This window comes from Tamandua tetradactyla, chromosome 4, assembly GCF_023851605.1.
Source record: "Tamandua tetradactyla isolate mTamTet1 chromosome 4, mTamTet1.pri, whole genome shotgun sequence".
In the NCBI taxonomy this organism is placed as follows: domain Eukaryota; kingdom Metazoa; phylum Chordata; class Mammalia; order Pilosa; family Myrmecophagidae; genus Tamandua; species Tamandua tetradactyla.
In genome coordinates this window covers 9,891,749-9,911,669 of record NC_135330.1, presented here as the reverse complement: position 1 = coordinate 9,911,669, position 19,921 = coordinate 9,891,749, and the positions used below count along the sequence as shown (strand labels likewise).

The following is a 19,921-nucleotide window of genomic DNA, read 5'->3' as shown; positions in this document are numbered from 1 at the left end:
TTCTCCATCCCACGGATTTGGCCTCCTGGCGATTTGGCTCCGTTAATCCGCTAATGAAGTGATAAAGCGCGACACGCCTCTTTCACATCTTGGCTTCAAAGTCCTCAGGTGTCCTAGACCCTGATGATTCTGCCAAGCTGTTAGGCTCTCTTGTCCCCTTCCGGCCTCTACAAGGGCCCCCCAGCAAGTTCCACCCCTTTCAGCCCACTCCTGGCACCCCCACCCCCACCCCGCTCTGTGCTACTCCCCGTAATTCACTCAGAGCTCAACCTTTTGAGGAACCTTTATTGAGTGCCTACTGTGTACCAAAGGGAATCCATGTTGAGGATAAACACAGGGTTCCTGACTTCAGGGAACTTAAAATCTAGTCGGGGAGGCAAAGCTTAATCAATCACACAAAGAAAAAGCACCCCAGGGGCGCCTGGCACACTACAGACCTTCCACGGGCATCCGATGAGTGAATGAACAGAGCTGCTCAGTGCTATGAAAAAGAGGTCTGGGGGGCAGAAGTGTTTCCTTGAGGAGATGCTGAAGGACAGACAGTAGGTTCACAGGTGATGGGGAAAGAAGAGCATCCCAGATGTTCAAAGGGCCTGTGAGAGGATGTGTGGCAAACAGGCTGACAGAAGCCTGTGTGGGTGGAATGGAGTGGCAGGGAGCAGAGTTCAAGGTGAAGTTAAAGAGGAAGACAGGGCAGGCTGGCAGGGCCTTGGTAATTTTGGACTCTGATCACCCGTGAAAATTTTCAGGCAGGGGTGGGGCGGTGGGGGGTGGGGTGCGGGGTAGAGAGGTAATCTAACCAGCCTGCATTCTGAACAGTGGACTGGAGGGGTACCAAATGGAGACCAGTTGGAGGCTATTTATAGAGTTAACTGGCATTGGGCTATCCCCCACTAAAAGGTCAAGACCTGGGCATGGTCCCCTGAAACCACACACACACACTCAGACACGCAGCCCAGCCTGGGGCATGCACAGAAAAGATGCCCAATACACATTTGTGAGATCAATCTGAAATCAGTCATCCAGCAACATTCAACCCATCAGTTTATGTACACAGGGCCCTGGGGGCCCTGGGGAGCTCTGAGGTGGGGAAAAGGAACCCTGGAGTCCTGCCAGGGTTCTGCCAACCAGTCTCCCATGATGGAAGCTGGGAGCCAGGCTCCGTTCTCTTCTCCCTTCACTTCCTCCATTAAACACGTCCCTGGCCACAGCCTGCCAGTCCACTCCCTGCTCCTGGCAAGTTACACCAGGCTCTGTCCCAGCCTCGGGCAGCAAAGGGCAGGTGTGCTGCCCTCCACCACACCAGCCTGGCCCCTCAGCGGTCCTGGCGTCGAAGTGGGGGTGATGGAGGATGCCGTACTGGAGGCAAGTCGTAGTGTCCAGGGATGTGGCTATTCTTCGGTGAGTCGTAGTGGCCAGGGGGCAGGCCTGGTGGCAGGGGGTGCTGGGAGCCCCCGGAATCTCGGTCTGGAGAGACAGGAGGCAGATGAGGGAGAGGTGCTCCCCTGCCTTCCACCATGCTCCCTGCCTCTTCAGCCCCTTCTGCCCAAGAAGAGGTGGGTGGTGCCGGACACAAAGCAGTTTACTGCCAACTGCCAGCTGCCAGTGGGAGGGGGGCACCTCAGCCTGCCCGTCTTGTACAGCGTGAGGGCCCCTTGCCACCTGCCTGGTTGCCCACCTTTCTGTGAACTATCTCCATCTCAAGTGCTGTACAGTCACCATGTCAACTGCTCAGCCCACGAGGTAGGTACCACCACCCCATTTCAGGACGAGGAAACAGCTCTCAGAGGAAACGTGACTGCCCCGACATCACGCCTGGTTCAAACCCAAATCTGACCCCAAAGGCCCTGCTCTTGCTGCCAAATCACACCACCTCCTTCTTCTCTCCCTCCATCCCTTCGCTCTTTCTACCAACCGCGTCCGGACTCTTTCTACCCACTGCCCCAGTGGAGAGGGCGGGCTCACCATGGGGCAGGGGGCTGGGCTGCTCGTAGGTGCCACTGTCTCTCTGTGGCTGGGGATGTCGCCTCCGCTGGCTGTCCCGGGGCTGAGGCAGCGGCCTGGGGAGGGAACCCTTCATCTCCACGTAGCTGCTCTCCCGGGGTCCGCCGAGCAGGATGGGCAGGTCCCGGATGGTGGCGTAGGGATTCTCGCTGCTCAGGGAGGCCATGCTGGCCCCCAGCCCCTCTGCGGAGACGGGCCCTTAGGACAGGAAGAGAAAAGTCAGGCTCGGTGGAGGCACTGGCTCCTAACCCTCAGCTAAGACTCATCCCTCCCTGCCCTGGCCCCATACCTTTACTGTAGCACTGGCCTAGGCCGTTACTGTTGCTGTAGGTGTAGCTGTAGCTGCTACCTGAAAAGGAGGATGCATCTTGCAGTCCTACCCTCGTCCCCTCTCCAGGCTCCCTCCTCCTCTCAAACTGGGGCCCACAACCCCCTTCTCCAGACCCACAGACTCAGATGGGGCAGGGTGCTGGGCTGCACATATCCACCTCACCGGAGGCCCCAATCCCCTGGGCACCTACCTCTGTCCAGAGGCCCTGAAGGGGGCTCCCGGTGGCGCTTCCAGTCCGCAGGCAGGGTGGCATGGTTATCGTGCCCATGGGCTCCCCCTGGGCGCTCAGGGACTTGGAGGCTTGCAAAGAGCTGACTGCCTGGAACCTGACAGGGGAGGGGCGAGGTAGGGAGAGTACCATGCAAGGGCGGAGCTTTCCAGGTCTGCAGCCGTCCCCCCACCAGTGCATCCTCTTCCCAGGCACTGACCTTGTTGGGGGGCAGGGGCGTAGGTGTGCACTGGGACAGAGTATGGTAGCTGGGGTTGGAATAGTAGTGACTGTAGCTCACGGGGACATCTGCACAGAACAGACATGGGGTCTGGGTGAGCTCAGACAAGCTGGGGGCCCACGCTAGTTGGGAGCTGGGCACTTCTGTCCTGGCCCAGGAGTTCAGCCTCCCTGACTTCCCTTCCTTCCTTCCTCCAACGCCCCACTTCCCATCCCCTGGGTCCAAGGAGGGACCCTGGAGCAACGTACCCCATCCTACCCTTGTGCCTCTGAGCCCCAGGCCCCATGCCAGCTCACCTGGCATGACATACTCAGAGCCATCCATTCTCCCGCTGCTGTAGGCCACCGCCAGGTGCTGGTGCTCCTTGCCTTTTTGCCAGTGGCGGTAGGCAATGAAGAGCACCACCAGTGCCACCACCAGGGACCCCAGCACTGCGATGCCAACCACCGCCCCGAGAGAGTTATAGGCCACTGGAGAGGTGGGCATCATGGTGAAGGGCTCCTGGCTTCCTGTGTGGGATGCGGAAGTGACTCAGGGCAGCGTCTTGGCCCTGCTGGTGAGCCTCTAGGACTTGCAGAGGAGAAGCTCCCCGGGGCAGGCAAGGGTGGTATGAGCGGCCCAGGTCCTGGCAGAAACCCAGGCAGGTACCTGGTGTCCTGGTTCCTTGAGGACAATGGGGGCTAGAGGAGAACTCACCGATCCTGCACGGGGCACCACTGTGGCCTGGGGGACACACACAGGCCCCAGTCTCCGGGTGGCACCTCTCTCCAGATCCACATTGGCAGAGCTGGGAGCAGTTAGCACCAAACATCCCTGGAGGGCAGCCTGGAGAGGGAGCCAAGGAGGTAGGTGGCGATCAGAAAAGCCAGAAAACCACAATCTCCATTTTGGGCCAGGGATAACTTGTGGGCAGGGACATGCCAGTCCCCCCTGTTGAAACCTTCCAAGCAGAGGTGTCCGGTCCAGCCCGGGGGACACGCACAGCTCCCATCCTGAGGGTGGCAGGTCCCGCCGTGGCGACACTGGCAGGGCTGGGCGCAGCTGGCTCCCCAGTGTCCCGAGGGGCACGCTGCAGGAGATAAGGGGCCTGTGTGGGGGGCAGGTCCAGACCTTCTGGATGAATTCTCAGCCTCCAACATCACTGAAGTTTTAGCCCAGCTTTGATCTCCCTGGGGGCACCAAGCTTTAAACAGTATCTACACACCAGGACTCACCAATTCATATCTCCAGCCCAGTCTCTGCCTTAACTCCAGACTCTTGTGCCCAACTGCCTACTCAGCATCTGCACTTAGCTGTCTAATAGGTATTGCGAAATAACGTGTCTAGTGCCACACAACCAAAGACTTCCAAACTACCCCAGATTAGCTCTGGAGTTTTTTTTTTTTTCCACATGTGAGGAAAGTAAACATTTTCCCTGTTTAAGGCATTATTTTTTTGCTTCTCTGACACTCACAAATAATTTCATAATCACTGTTACAGAATTCTACAAGAAAACTTTTTGCCAAGATCCTGTCCCTCTTTACCCTGTCTGCCCCTGAGTTTAAAACCAGCCTTTTCCATAGTTACAGCCACTCATTTTCTCTTTTGCAAAATTTGCTTTACATGGCTTTTGGGCTAGTCTTTACCATGATCTATTGAATCTATTTATGTAGGAAAGAGGCCACGTATAAATAAATAAAAATAAGTTGAAAAATGCACAAATCCAATACTGAATTTATGACTGCCCTGCTCCCCATGCCACCCCCAGAAAAATACTGCTCTGCCAGACTTTCCCTGCAGGAGAGCAGAGATTTTTTTTTTCCTGACCAATTCATTGCTGCATCCCCAGCACTTAAAAGAGTACCCAGGAAAGAAAAAAAGAAAAGGAAAAAAAAAAAAAGAGTACCCGGAATGTAGATGACATCCCACAAATATTTGTTAACTAAAAAGCTGAATCAAGGTGAGTCCAGAGGCTTTTATACCCAGGAACAGGGGGACAGAGGCCTCCCCTTCTCAGCCCACCCTCTCAGCATGCACACACCCTCAGACAAACAAGCTGCCACGTACGCTGGGAGCAGTTGGGGCCTGTCCAGCCAGCCAGGCAGTAGCAGGTCCCGTTTGAGGGGTGACAGGAGGAGTGGTTAGCACACTTGCACGGTATGCAACGTTTGCCATAGCGGCCAGGCTGACAGGCTGGGGGAAGGGGGCATGTGGTGATTGGGGGCAGGAGGTGGCCCTGAGTCAGCCCTTGACCCAACTATCTCTCCCCTCCTTCCTGCTGCAGTTAACGGCCCAAAGAGAGTAGGGTCAGAGGAAAAGACCAAGAGGGGTGGAATGGAATTTTCCAGTATCTGACACTGAACTGTACCATACTGCCGTGCATGTGTGTGTTTGGGGTGGGGATGGGGGGTGGTTAAGAGAGCCTCACATCTCTGGCAGGAGGGGCCTCGGAATCCAGGTGCACACACGCAATTGCCATTTACAGGGTTGCAGATGCCTCCATTCTTGCACATGCAGGTGCTGCTACAGTTGGCTCCCCAGAAACCCTCAGGGCAGGGCAGGTGGCAGTGGACACCTATAGGTGAGAAGGATAAGGTGAGACTGGCCTGGGCCCCCTCCTGTCCCATGGGGGTTCTTCTGGACACACTTTTTATGGGATGAGTCCCCCTAACTCCACAGCAGGTCTGGGACTTGAACAACACAGTGCTCACCTGTCCAGCCAGCCTGGCACTGGCAGTGTCCGTGAACGGGGTCGCAGCCATCAGCATGCTCACAATCACAGCGACTGGCACAGCCTTTGCCAAACTGCCCCTTCTTGGGGAGGGTGTGGAGGGCAGGGCAGGCTGGTCAGCTGGGGAGGTACAGTGCTCCCTCTCTTCCCCCAGGCAGGCAGGCTAGCGGGCACTCACTGGGCAGGACAGCTGGCAGTGGTCCCCGTGCCACCCGGGAGTGCAGGTACAGGCTCCAGTCTGGGGGCTGCAGGCTGCTCCATGGGCACACTGGCAGCTGGTGTTGCAACCAAAGCCCCAGGTGCCGGGCAGACAGGGCACAGAACAGTTACCACGCTGCCAACCTGGAGGAGGGTCCTTGAAGGTCAGCATGGGGACCTGCTCCCCTCCTGAACAGGCACACACTGGGTCTGGCTGTGCCAGGCTCTGTGCTCTGAGCTGGGGGTGGGAGTGGAGGTGCTCATGACCCCACCCAAAAGTCAAGAGACAAGCACATAAACCATTAGCTGTTGCACAGAAAGCTAAAAGACTTCTGGTGATACACCATCCCCTCCTGGGTCTTAGGTTCCTTTCTGCAAAACGAAGGGGGTTGGCAGCAAACCCAAATGCTTACAACGCAGCTAAAAGGGTTACCGTTTACCCATCGGGTAACCAGATGGGCTATCCAGACCCTGTGTAAGCCAATAGGGAGGACTGGGGACTGGAGGCTAGAGGTGTGTTTGTTAAATTTCATAGAAGACTAGTCAAACAAAATGCATCTCCATTGGAATGCTGCCTAAGGTTGCCATGTGTACCCCTGGTAGATCTGAGACCCTTCCTGGAGCTGCCATTGCATACTTCAGTATGACCAAGGGTCTGAGGGGATTTCACCGATAACTTAAGCTCTGACCTGGGCCTTTAAAGGACGAGTAGGAATTTGGAGATTGAAGAAAAAAGCAAAAGAATATTCCAGGAAGGAAGTAGGCTGGTTTCTTTCCCACCGCCGGCTCCAACCGAGTGGCTCCGCCCACTCCCCGTAGCCCCTCCCCGGCCCAGGCCACCCCCCCCCCCAACACTTGGACCTCTCCTTCCCATTGCCCCGCCCCTCTCCGATGCGCCTTCCCTCGCGGAGACCCCAACCCCATTACCTTCCTTGCAGAGGCACTCGCCGTCAATGGGCGAGCAGGCGATGGCGTTTTCGCAGGTGCAGCGCGAAGAGCAATTGACTCCAAAAGTGTCGGGGGCGCAGAGGCCGGCGCAGTGCGGGCCCTGGAAAGTGGGTGGGCGGGCTCGTGAGAGGGGCGGGCCCCTCCCCGGCCTCGGACTCCCTCCTCCCGGCAGCGGGTCGCGTCTCACCGTGTAGCCCGGCGCGCACCGGCAGAGGCCGCTGTCCGCCTGGCAGACGCCGCCGTGCAGGCAGAGACAGTGCTCGCGGCAGCCCGGGCCGTGCGTGTCCTGCGGGCAGCTCTCGTTGCAGTGGAGGCCGGCCCAGCCCGGCAGGCACGAGCACTCCCCGTTCATCGGGTGGCAGCTGCGGGCGGGGGGCCGGCGTGGTCTGAGCCGGGGTCCGCAGTCCGGTCCCCTCGACCCCTCCGCGAGGCGGGAACCGGCCGTCGTCGGAGTAAAGGGGCTCGGTGATGTCCCGAGATGGGGTTGGAGACCGCACGGAGACCCCAGACTCCTCCCGTCTCCGAGGCCCCTCCCTCTTCCCTTCGGTGACATCCTATCTCCCCTTGGACATACCCCTGTCATTCTTCGTGACTCCGCAGACCTGGGCCCGGAAGACCCCTCCTCCCATCGGCTCCTGACGCCCCGGCCGCAATGTCCTGCGACCCACCTGAGGCTGTGCTCCAGGTCGCAGGTGCAGGGCTCCTGACAGTTGGGGCCATAGAAGCCATCAGGGCAGAGACGCTCCACGCAGCGGTCCCCGCTGAAGCCGTGTTCGCACAGACACGCGCCGCTGGCCGGGAAGCAGCGGGCCCCGGGGCCGCAGTCGCACGTCTCGGCACAGTCCTGCCCGAAGCGGCCCACCGGGCACTCCTCGCGGCACCTGGGAGCCTTGTGGAGTGAGCCAGGCCGCCCTACCTTCCCTGGCCCTCCCTCCGCCCTCTCACCCCCCCACCTCCCTCCCCCACACCTCCCCCTGGCCCTCCCCCCCCACCCCCTGGCCCTTCCCACCTCCCCCTCCCCCCCCCCCCCCCCCCCCGCCTCCCCCACCACCCCCCATCTCCCCCTGGCCCTCCCTCCGCCCCTTCCAGCGTGGTCCACCACCACTCACTGATCCCCAGTGTAGCCCGGAGCGCAGAGGCACTGCCCAGTGAATCGGTCGCAGGCGCCACCGTTGTGACAGCGGCACTCCTGGGAGCAGTTGGGTCCGTGGAAGCCCTCCGGGCAGGGCAGAGAACAGATGGTGCCCTATGGGGATGAGAGGTCGACAGAGCCCCAGGCGCCCAGCCCCCTCCCCATGCCCTCAGGATCCCTGGACACCCCTGCACCCACGGAGAGCCACCGAGGCCCACCCCTCTCACACACATCCTCCTCAGAGCCCTGTTGAGAACCACAGAATTCTCCCCAGACTCCCACCCCACCTTCCATACCATCCAGCCTGGCGGGCAGCTGCAAGTGCCCTGGGAGGGCCGGCAGACACCTCCGTTGTGGCAAGGGCAGATGCTGGGGCAGAAGAAGCCAGATGTGCCCTGGGGACAGGGCTCCTCACAGCTGCTGGGCACAGTGGATGAGGTCAGGGTATAAAGCAATCAGCGCCCCTACCCCCTTGCCCCCTGGGGAGCTGCCCAGCAGGAGGGAGGCCTGGCCACAGGACCCAGTGATTCACACCCACCCTAGGAGTGCCACCCCCCGTTCCTATTGAGGGCGGCAGGAAGCAGAAAGCAGACAAAACCTAATGGACACCCCAAGGTGGTGGTGTGGGTTCACAGGGGTGTGTCCACTCCCCTGAGCGCCCTATGCTGTACCTCCTCACCTGGGCCCGTACTGTTCCCTTCTGGAAGCACCTCTGCCTATGGAGGGCTCACCTAATCCAAACTCCCCCATGAATCCTTCCTCGAGCCCCACCTAAGAGCACCTTCTCCCTTCCCAGACTCCCAGCCCCTTCTGCACCTGCCTTGCAACAGGATTCCCTGGGTCCTTGTCTCACTCGCACTTTACAAACTACTTTCACATGTGTTTTCTCATGTCCTCTTCACAGCAGCCCTTCCAGATAGACAATCCTGTTCCCAGTTTACAGCCAAGAACCAAGTGCATGGAGAGTCAAGGATTTGTCCAAGGTCACTCAGCTATTGAGTGATAGAGCTGAGACTGGGACCTTGGCCTCCCAACTCCCTCCCCCCATTTGGGACCCTGCTGCATCCCCTTGTTCTCTATGTTTGCCCACGTGGCCCCATGTCTGCGACTGTGTTAGCGTGTCATCCCGCCCCTACTCACCTGGGACCAGTTCTCTGCGGGGGACAGAAGCAGGCTCCAGTCTGAGGGTCACAGGGTGCCCCATGGCACTGGCAGATCAACTGGCAGGCAGGGCCATAGTGCCCAGGGGGGCAAAGCTGAAGGCAGTTGGGGGGCAGAAAGCCAGGGGGGCAGGAACATGCCCCACTCTTGGGGTCACAGGAGCTGCTGTTACCGCAGCTGCAGGGCTTGTCACACTGTGGTCCCCACACTTCTGGGGGACATGCTGTGGGATAAGGAAAGCAGGGTCAGAGAATTGGGTGGTCTAACCCTGCCGCCCCCCGTTAGTCCCTATCTCTGTCTCTCGGCCCCCACCCATGCCCACCCCCTGTACCACCTCTCCAGAGAAGACAGCCGCCTGCAATGGGACTCCAGCAGGTAACTGGCCTCGTGGGGGTGGAGGTGGGGAGCCTGAGGATCCTGTGCCCCTAGGGGTGCAAGAGGTCACCAGCCACTCACCGCTGGAGCAGTCATCACCCCGCCAGCCGGGGACACACTGGCATTGATTGGGCGCCACGCAGCGGCCATGGACACACTCCTGGGCACAAAGCGCTGGGGCACAGACGGGTATACATGGGAAGATGCTTCCAGCCCTGCGCCCCCACCCCAGAAGTTCAGGCTCCAAACCTAACTCTACCCTCCTCCCACACAGAGACTTGGAGTTTTTCAAGCAGCAAGTCTGCCTCTAAGATGAAGAAAGGCTGAGCGGCAGCAACCCAGGGCAGGCCTTGAGAGGCTCCCAGGCCCCTTTTTGTGACTTTCTCTGACAAATTTTGGGCGGAAGTGTGGGGTCGGGTGGGAACTGGACATGCACGCTGTCCGGCGGAGGCTGGGGGCTGCTGCCAGGGTGATGGGGCAGGCTGGGGAGGGGTCCCTGCGAGGCCTGGGGATGGGCCAGGGCTGAGGGAGGGGGAAGAGAGAGACAGAAGCAGGCTCCAGTCTGGGGGAAACAGGACACTGGGGGGGAGGGGGGACAGGAGAGGAGACTGGACAGCAACAAATTAGGGACAGATAGCAATGGAGATGAGGACAGCAAGAGAAAGAGATGGGCCCAGACAAAAGCCCTGAAACAGAAAGATAACTCTGGGACAGATAAGGACCAAGGGATGCAGAGCTAGAGACTGCTCAGGGACATGGAGAGACAGGATGGAGAGACACGGCTCTGCTGGGGACAGAAGCATGAAGCAGCGACTGAGTGGAAGTACGGACAGGACCCTGGGAGGGCAGGGCAAACAGGGAGAGGGGCTGGGCCCCCCCAGTTGCACAGCCCCGCCCACCCCCTCGCGCATCCCCCCCCCCCCCGCCCCCGCAGCTGCCAGCTCAGCAGATTCCAGGCGAGGCCTGGGGGTCTCCGCCCAGGACTCACGGACACAGGCCCCGCGGCTCTCGTAGAAGCCCTGGCAGCACTGCAGGCGCCGGCGGTGGTCTGTCCTCACCACCTGGCGGTACACGGTCCGGTAGACCACCCTGGGGGAGACCCCGAGGGGGCGCAGCGCTCAGTCCTCCCGACTGAGGCTCCCGCTGCCCACCCCTCCTTCTGGGGGAACAGGGGGGGCATTGCCCAACATTCTGGGCTGGGGGAACACAGCAAGAGCGCTCCCTCCTTGCCCCCCACACAGCCACACACACACACTCACCCACATCTCCTCCACATGCTCCCTCAGCCCCCATACACACACATCACACGAGGAGAGAGGGCCTCAAGGCCAAGTGTTCCCTCTAAAGGTGCTGAGAAGAGAAAGGGGACGCGGAGGGCCAGGGGCCAGGTTGCGCAGGGAGCTCCTGCTCACCTGCCCGTGGAGTGGAGGGGGAGAGGCACTCACGTGGGCCGGGGGCAGGCATGGGGGTCTTCCCACGGCCGATGGCAGGGCTCCGAGGGGAGCAGGCTGAAGGGGCGGGAGTGGGATTCCTTGGTGGTGATGGTGAAGCTGCAAGAAAGCAAGCAAACGGGTCAGGGGCCGAGGGCAGGGAGGGGCCTGGGCTGGCAAAGGGCACAGCAGGGAGCAGGGCCCCAGAGGGCTGCACCACAGCCAGGAAGTGCCCCAGCATTTGGGTTTGCTCCCTGCAAGCCTCCCAGGCTTGGAATGTTCTGGGACGCCACCCCCCCACCCCCCTGCGTCAGAGGCAGCCCATGGAGGGGAACAGAGATGGAGAAACAGAAATATGAGGAGGGAGGAGAGAGACTGGAGAGAGGGAAGGAGGGAGGGAAGGGAAGGAACTTGAAAGAGGGGCCCAGGAAGGAGAATCGGTCACTGGGGACTTGTGTCCCCAAGGCACAGCAGGGCCCCCCAACTCACCTTTCCCAGAAGCTGCAGGCATTGGGGTCACTGGGGTTGAGGGCTCCAGCCAGTCCCAGGCCCCGGCCCAGGAGAAGGAGGGCGTGCAGTGGCAGCCACATGGCAGAGGCCTGCAACGGGGCCAGGCGCGGAGCAGACCAGGGCGTTGCAGCAGAAGTCCAGAGGACCAAGTGTCTGCAGAGCTCTGAGGAGCAGGTGTGTGGAAGAGACTCTTGTCTCTTGTCCTCTGGTCCCAAGCTCCTGGGCTCCAGCTACTCCAGATCTTATTCCTGAATAGGCCATGCAACCCCCAAGCCTCCAAGCCTTTGCTCACACTGTTTCCTCTTCCTAGATGTCCACCCCTCCCCTATTCTTCACCTGGAGTGCTCCCCTTTCAAGGTCTAGCTCCAGAGGCCCCCCTGATTCTTAGCTAGCTCCTAACCCCCACTGGGAGACTGTCCTCACCCCCCCAGCACAGTCTGCCACCTTCTAGTTCCTGTGCCATGACCACGATCTCCAGAGGCAGGAGGTCCGCCTTTATCTCTGAATCCCCAGTCCTCAGTCCAGGGCCTGAGCCAGCACTGGGATATTTGTACCAAGGTGTGAAACTGGAAGCAGCCAGGGAAGTTATAAGGGAGGTCGACTCAGGCTCCATTGGAGAAAGAATTTCCCAGCTGTCAGAGTTCAGCCATGGCAACAGCTGCCTCGGATGGTGAGCTCCTGATCACCGGGCATAGATAGGCAGCGGCCAGAACCACCCTGGTAAAATGGTGCAGGGAGCGGCCTGCTTTATGCGGTGGCAGAGGGGCTGGGTGCAGGTGACCTTGAAGGACGAGGCCCCTTCCAACCAATAGTGGGCTGGAGTGTGCTCATTTGGGCTCCCAGGAACCAATTATGTGCATTTCTTCCCAAAGCCAGTGTCACCTTGGTAGCACGAAAGCAGGCATGGTGGGACCTTATTCACCACGGAAGTCGGCAAATGTCACACATCAGGGCCACCACCACTTCCCTCCCCGACCAGAGCTGGAAGTTGTTAACCATTTGCCAGTACAGTGCCGCTATTTTGCACCCCAGCCTCAGATACATCAGGAAAAGCCCCTACCTCCCGCCGACCACCCGCCCCGTCAGCCATTTGGAAATACGTCCTCTTCATCCCAGAAGGTGGGAGGAGGGTCGGGACCCCAGAGGAGGCTCATCTCTGGTTCCTGGACTCCAGAGAGGCTGTTTCTGGCGGCCCTGCCCCCACAGCCGGTTTCAGATTCAGGATTTGGTGTTTCTCAAACTGCCCTGACTCCCGGCTCTGCGCCTCCTGAGGGGCCCACATCTGCTTGTAATTTTTCCGGGAAGAGAGAAAGGTCGTGGTTGCTGGCCCCTTACCCCCTTGAGTATCTCTGGAATGCCTCGCCTGGCCCCACCCCATGCCCCCCACCCACACATTCCCAGGGTCTCCAAAGCCTCTCCAGCTCTGATCGGTGTGGCCTCTCCTTCCCTCCAGGTCTCACAGTAAGAGATAAGCTTCCTAACTTAACCCCATCTCACCCACTCCTTTCCACTCCCATCAGTCGCCACTCCAGCCGCCCAGCCGGCCCACCTCTCCGCCCGCTGCCTCCTCACCCCCGCTCCTGCCTGCTCTCACACACCCCTCCTCCTCCCGGCATGGCCACGGGGCCTTCCCTTGCTCTGGCTGCACTGCCTACCCCAGGCCAGCCAGGGCAGGTCTCTGTCTCTGGTCATCTCTGTGCGGCCTCCCACCCATCCTCAGACCCCAAGTCACTTACCTGCCTCTACAGCACCTGGGGCCTGGGGAGCTCAGGGGAACTCGGGGCAGCCCTGGGCCCTGGAGGGGCCAGACAGTGTCCCAGGGAATATGGAAGCTAAAAGCAGGACACAGGGCCTGGCTGGGATGCGAGTGTGTGTGGAGCTGGGGGTGGGGGAACACCTTATCATGGGCAGGAATGGGGTCCCCAAACTATCCCTCCCCCCTGCTCTATTGGAGCCACCTTCCCAGGCCTGGTGCCTTCCTCCAGCACTCTCTCTATCTCTCTAACTCCCCACCTAGTTAACTTCCCCACCTCTCCCTCGGGTGTGCGGGTGTGCGGCAGCCAGGGCCGCAGGCAGGCTGTGGCAGGGTGGACAAAGCCTGAGGCAGGAAGGGCCAGAGCGGAGGTCCAGGAAGATGTGTCCCCTAGCCCTGAGAAAGCGCCTCCTCCCGTTCAGGCCAGCGCCTGACCCCCGCCAGCCCCCGACCCCGCCACCCTAACCCTTTACCTCCTCTCAACCAACTTCTAGAGGAAACTAGAAGTTTCCCGCAGCTTTGAGCCGGGCCTGGAGGTGGAAGGAGCGGCAGGAGGAGCTGTTGACTGGAATAACCCCCTCTCTGGGTGGCTGGGAGGTGAGAGGGCTGGAGGGGTGGGTAGGTCCTGTTTTCCCAAAGGACCTCAGGGCAGGGCTGGAGCAGCTGAGAAAGCGGTCAGCTGGTCAGCAGCGGGGCTGGAAGCCAGGGTGGGGTCAGGGGAGAGCAGGGGACGGGCGGAGGGAGGGGAGAGAGGGGATGAGGAGGAGAGCCTGACCACCGTCAGCCGCTGAGGCAGACCAGGAGCCCAGAGCCCCAGCCTGGCCTCCAGGCTCCTTCCCATCTAAGCTTTTGTCCCAGCGGCCCTGGGCCCCCTCCCCCCCAGCTCCCCCCCCCCCCAGGCCCAGCAGCCCTGGCCCCATGTGCTTACACACGCCCCTCAAGGGATTTAAATCCAACCGACTGGACAATTTCTGGCTCCCCACCCCCCATCCCCAGGGACCCACACTGCACTCACTGCAGGCTCTCTTCGTCTTCCCTAAAAGATCTCCGCTTCCACCCCTCTGCCTTCGCCCCTGGTCAGCCCTCTTTCTTCACTGACTTTCTGGCCCAAGGGGCCCAGACACCTTCCCCCAGGGAGTGAGGCTGACGGGACCACATGTACCATTCGCTGTGCTCAGGACGGCAGGATGCCGAGTGAGTGACAGCATACATCCAGCCATCGTGTGGGGTATTAGCAGTATCCCTACTTGACAGGTGAAGAAACAGGCACAGAGAGGGTAGGTAATCTACCCTAGGCCACACAGCCAGGAATGTCAGAGCTGGGATCCAAGCCGAGGCTGCCGGCAGAGGCCTCACAGCGGCTGCAGGCTTTCACCAGCCTCGGCGGGGAGCCCAGGGCTTTGCCTCTTTTGAATAGTTTCAGTTCTAGGGGTGGGGGGAACCTGACGGCGGGGGGTGCTGGACAGGAGAAGGGGACAGAGGTGGGGGCTGGCACAAGAACGCAGTCCAAGGCGTGGGAACCGGGATGTGTTTATAGCCAGGAATGAGCTGACACGTCTCTCGCCTCCACCTCGAGATGCAAAGCTGCTGGGCTCTTGGCCAGGCCCCCGAGTCCCCAGTCCTGCCTCCACGGCCCCCAGAATCCCTGCTTTCTCTGCCTCCAAGCCCACGCAGGGTCCAAACTGCTCACCCCGCCCTGCTTTTCCCTTGGGTCCCTCTGGTAGGGAGCTCCCTCTACCCTTCCTGTACCCGTCCTTCCCGGGAGCAGGGAAGTGAATCTGGGATCTGAGGTGGGGATAAGGGGGACAGAACTCCTGGTATACAGGAGAGAATAAGGCAAGAGTGGGGCTGATGGAGGTGAGGCAGAAAAAGGGACTTCCCCGCTGACTCCCTTTCAGCTTCTATTCTCTGGGAAGCAGCATAACATAAGACACCTCCTGGGCTCTGCATCCAGCTGTTCCTGTTATTCCTTCACTCTGTTCAAATCCAGGTGGAATCCCGGCTCTGCCATTTACTGTGTGGCCTTGGACAGGTTGCTTACCCTCTCTGAGCCTCAGTTCTATCGTCTGTAAAATGGGGATAATAGTAACTGCTTCATAGAATTGTAAGGATTAAATGAGTTAATACAGATAAAGTGCTTTGGGTCGGTACGTAATATGAACAATTAATCCTAGCTGCCTCCATGACAGTGCCCTCCCTTAATTCCATTCTTGCACCCAACACAGCGCCTTCCCTGTTCCTCTGACACTGCCATGCCCTTGGAGTATTACTTCTAGGAAAAGCTGTTTCTTATTTTTTCTGAAGAACCCCCAGGATGGTCTGGGAATGGGGACGGGGCTGCAGAGGCTGACAGAGAGAAAGGAAGTGGGGATGGGAGGGGGCCAGGCTCCTGGGAGAATCTGAGCCCCCAGAACAGTGGGCTGCCTGCCAGGTGCATCTCCAGCCAGAGGCAGCTGAGGGGGGAAGATGCCTGGATTCTGCTGACAGCGGCCCTGCCTGCCTCAGCTGCCCCCTTCTCTGTTATCTCACAGTCTCTCTCCATTCCTCTTTCTTTCCCCATCCCTCCTCCCACCTTGGAATTCAAAGGCTCTCGTTCTGCCTCTGTCACTTACCAGCTATGTGACCTCAGCACATCACTTAAGCCCTCTGAATCTCCTTTTCCTCAGCTGTAAAATGGGATAACAACTCTCACCCCACCCCCACCCCCTTCCAGGGCAGCTTTTCGGGTTGGAGCTGCGGGTTCCGGTGAGGGCCCTGGAACAGACCCTCAGGGCAAACGCTGCCGAGTGGACACACGTTGCTTCGGAAGCAGATTGCCCAAGCTCCCTTTTTCTTTTTGCCTTCAATCTGGGTTTTCACCAGCAAATGTCTCCTTTCTGCCTGCTTTTCCTTCTTCCATCAGTTTCTTACTCTCTGTCTTTCTGCCCCTCTTCCTTTTCCCATCGGGGCTGCCGTGTGCAGCTGTGAAGTATGTTCGCTGCACAAGGACCTTCACCTTTAAGGGGGACGTAGAAACTGAACTTCAGCTACGAGCCATTCACCAAGCCTCAGGTCTCGGCTTGATGCTCAAGGCCCCTTGTTCTCGCAGTTCTCTTGTCTCTCTCCTGGGCTCTGTCTCTTTGTGCTCTTTCCCAGCCTATCCGTGACAGGGAGGCAGGGTCCCGCGGTCCTCCCAGTCGGCAGTGAGAGCTCAGCCCAAGGCATCCTCCCCTCCCTCCCTGCCTTGACCTAGGACGCCCTCTGACCCAGAGCCTGGGCTGCCCGGCTCCGCGCACACACGGCACACATGTGTACAGGCTTGCACACGTGAGCCCCGAGCCCCTCCCACACCCCGCCAGGCCAGGCCCTCGGCACGCCAGGCATGTCTGCCGGATGGAGGGACAGGAAGCCCGCGTGCGCCAGAGGCTGGGCGGGAAGGGGGCAGGGGTGAGGGGCCGGCCTGCTGTTCTTTGTGGCTCAGGAAACAGAGGCTAGAGGGTCCTGGGCCCAACCTGTTTACTCATCAGGAAACAGGGAAGCGGCGGGGATTCTGATTCATCAAACATTTATTTCACACCTACTGGAGGCTGGCATGAGGGCTGGCACCGACCCTCACCACTGCCCCATAAAATGCTAATGATTATTATCCCTGCTTCACCAGCAAAACCACAGTGAGTCTCTGGTGAAGTGACTAGTTCAAGGGCCTCCCGGCTGTCAGCTTCAGAGGACAAAGCAGCGGGAAGTGAGCCCTTGGGGTGACACAGTCTAGGGAGCAGCTGCCAGCTCTGGCACACACTGCCCATCCCCACCTCCAGATTACCCTCAGAAAACGCAGGGCTACTCTGGCCACTACCCCTCCCTAATACCCTCTATGGCTCCCCACTCCCATAGGAAAAGAGATCCCAAGGATTGGCCCTCGGGGGCACCCAGGCTGTTCTCCCTCAACTCTGCCCTGAGGCCGCCTCTAAAGTGACCACGGATCCATCCCCAGAGGTCCAGCGCTTCCCCAAACCCCAGCCATGTCCTCTGGGGACACCTGGGACTAGGGCCCCTCTAGTCAAGATGCTGGGATGCCCCCTTTTGTGGTGTCATCTGGTTCCCACCAGGCCAGGACTCCCTCAAATCTTACTCATCTCTGAGGTTCTGCTAGTGAGCCCAGAGGCCCTGGGTGTCCCCTCACAGCTTCCACCCCACAAGTCAATATGTCTTCCTTCTTTTTGGGGGGAACATGGGCAGCCTTGGGGAATCAAACCTGGGTCTCCAGCATGGGAGGCAAGAATTCTGCCACTGAGCTACTGTAGCACCGCCATTTCTTTGTTTTTATGAAGGTCTGTCTCCCTCACGAGAATGGCGCTCCATGGCGGCAGGGCTCTTTCTGCCTTCCTCACCTGTGTCCCCAGCACCCAGTTCACACCTGCACACACACCTGCACATGGGTGCCTGGCACTGCTCCCCCCCCTCCCCAGCATAACTAACTAAGCATCTGAGGAGTGAATGAATTGATAAACCCTGAAACTCTTTCTGACTCCAATAAGCCTTGACCTTACTTCGTGGGGAATGGGGTGGGGTGAGGTGGGGTTACAGCTGCTCGGAGGCTATGGCTTCTCCCTGGCCCACCGGCTTCTACCTGGCCCAGCCTTCTTCCAGGGCCTTGAGACAAGGCAGCAGTGACATAATGACAGAGGTGAGAAGGTGGAGTTTGGAAAAAACACTGAAGAGTGAAAGGCAGGGAGCCTCCAGACCGGGCCTTCTGACCTCCCTGCAGGAATTTCTCAGGGCTGGCCTCCAAGTTCCTATGGGATGAGTGCAGGGCACTGAGTCACCTGAAGAGGAGGTGTGCCCCCCCTGCCCTCATCCTGCCCCTCCCAGACCAGGGACAACCCCCCCTCACTGTCCACTCACAGGCCTCCTGTCTCCTCCCAAACGGGGGACTGGGCCCCAGATGCTGCTAGGTGGGGCAGGATGGGAAGCGGAGGCTCCAAGCCCCCCCCCACCCCCATGTGCTGTTTCTCTCCTGGTCTCCACATCTGGGTGCTGTAATACTAATCGCCACCCCCTGAAAATGGAGACTGTGGGTCAGATCCTTTCCTTTCCTTCTCTCAGCAACCCTATAACATAGGTGCGATCATGGCTCCCATTTCACAGGTGAAGAAATATCCCAAAGAGGCTAAGTAAATTGCCCAAGGTCCCACAGGGATTTGGAGCAGATCTTTCAAGCTCCAAAGCCAGCGCGGTCGCTCGTCATCCTACCTCCCCTGCTCTTTCTTTGGTCCTCTGACTCCCTCTGACTCTCCTCCTTTTTGTTCTGTTTCTAGGTCTCTGTTCCATTTTCTCCGTCTGCCTTTTTTTTTACCTCTGGGCCTCATTGTTTCAAGCAATCTCCGTGTGCCTCTGCCTGTGTCTTTGCATCTCTCTGTTCCTGTCCCTGTTTTGATATTCCCGTCTCTCTCCATCTCTTGTCTTTCTCTTTCTCTCTCTCTCTGCACATTGTCTCACCCCTCGTGCCGGCTGCTCCGCCACTCCACTGGTTGGGTGCCAGGAGGGAGCCGACACCCTCTCCACAGCCAGGATGGGGCCCTGGGGCCCTCAGGAGTCCAGGCAGGTCCCTTTCTCAAGGCTCGGGGCGGCCTGTGGAGGCCCCCCGGCCCGCCACCTCTGCTCACCCCCAGCAGCCCAGCGGCCTCTATCTCCCCCCATGTTTCCGACAGTGGATGGGCTGCCGGGTGAAGTTTCCTCTTCTGGGAAAGTCTGATAGGGAAGGGCGGGAGAGGCAGATGCCAGCCCTGGCTGCAAGACCAGTGGAGAGAGGAGGGCAGACAGGCAGCCCGGCCCAGCCAGCTCCTAGGCACGGCTGCAAAACCAGTGGAGAGAGGAGGGCAGACAGGCAGCCCGGCCCAGCCAGCTCCTAGGCACAGGAAGGACGGTGGGTAGATTTGGGGAAGACCTTGGAGGTGGGAGAGGCGGCGGCAGCCGGGGACAGACGGCAGGAGACAGGGAGCTGCCCCCACACCCCCCCACAGGCACAGAGAACAGCTTCCATCCCCAGCCGCAAGCCCAGCTGAGGTGGAGGTTGAGAGCTGACCCCTTACCCAATTTGCCAGGAACTGAGGCGTGGCTGAGCCTGGGAACCTCGGGCCAGCACAAGCTGTTCCTGTCCCCGGGGATAGGGGTCACAGCCCAGCCCCGGGAGAGGCCAGCGGAGGGGAGCCAGGCGGCCGCTGTGGAGAGGCTGGGGAAGAGGGAGGAACTTGCTGGGGCCTGGGCTCCCAAGGCCCTATCCCCGCGCCCCCCACCCACCTTATTAGCTTACCTGGGCCCCTCAGGCTCTCAGCCTCCCCCCACCCCGGGCTGTGTGGGGAACCCAGATGCCTGAGACCTTTTGCCAACTTCCTAGTCCTCACACAAGGATATGAGAGTCGGGGACTGGGAAACCTAGGCCCCTTCCCTGTGCCCTCCCTCAAACATTTCTCCCTAAAGGGGCAACACTGAAAATAAACACCACACAATATTGTAAGCACCACACGTTTCTGCTCCTCTAAGTCTCATAATCCTATGAGGTAGACACTATGTTTTATTGTTCCCCTTTTAGAAAAGAGAAACTGAGGCACAGAGAGGTTGTCTCACGATGGAGACCGTACACTGGTAAGCTGGGATTCAAGCCCTGGCAGCCCCGACTCCGAGGTAGGGGCTCTTGTTCCTTGAGCCAAGGCGCGGAGCCGGGACCCCTTCCCCGGCCAGCCTGGGACCGGCGGGTAGGCCCAGGCCGCCCCAGGGCCCGCTCACGAGAGCCGGCGACAGGGAAGGGGCTCATTTGCACTTCATTTACATGATGGTCGCCGCGGATGGAAACCCCAGTCCCCTTTGGCCCCTCTCTACTGCCCCCTCCCCTCCGAGCCCCTAGACACGCACCCGTCACTACACTCCGTCTGGTGTGTCCCCAC

At 59.7% G+C, this 19,921-nt stretch overlaps 1 protein-coding gene across 5 annotated transcripts; it reads right to left on the bottom strand.

Annotated features, from left to right (window-relative positions):
- Window positions 1-271: 271 nt before the first annotated feature.
- Window positions 272-19,921, bottom strand: PEAR1 (platelet endothelial aggregation receptor 1). 5 transcript variants are annotated; one of them, XM_077156521.1, is made up of 23 exons: window positions 19,070-19,921; window positions 11,228-11,411; window positions 10,754-10,858; window positions 10,297-10,397; window positions 9,390-9,482; window positions 8,913-9,156; window positions 8,069-8,189; window positions 7,750-7,886; window positions 7,309-7,521; window positions 6,828-7,002; window positions 6,620-6,740; window positions 5,673-5,836; window positions 5,475-5,577; window positions 5,192-5,338; window positions 4,831-4,956; window positions 3,725-3,853; window positions 3,481-3,609; window positions 3,081-3,293; window positions 2,764-2,852; window positions 2,526-2,661; window positions 2,294-2,353; window positions 1,966-2,202; window positions 272-1,467 (listed from the first exon to the last, which is right to left on the bottom strand). In XM_077156521.1, exons 2-23 carry the CDS (start codon window positions 11,326-11,328, stop codon window positions 1,316-1,318), a joined length of 3,096 nt encoding a protein of 1,031 aa, XP_077012636.1. In that variant the 5' UTR covers window positions 11,329-11,411; window positions 19,070-19,921; the 3' UTR covers window positions 272-1,315. The 5 variants fall into 5 exon arrangements, with proteins under 5 accessions (XP_077012636.1, XP_077012634.1, XP_077012635.1 ...); XM_077156519.1 differs by lacking the exon at window positions 19,070-19,921 and adding an exon at window positions 13,475-13,867 and having other exon boundaries at window positions 11,228-11,496; XM_077156520.1 differs by lacking the exon at window positions 19,070-19,921 and adding an exon at window positions 13,475-13,867.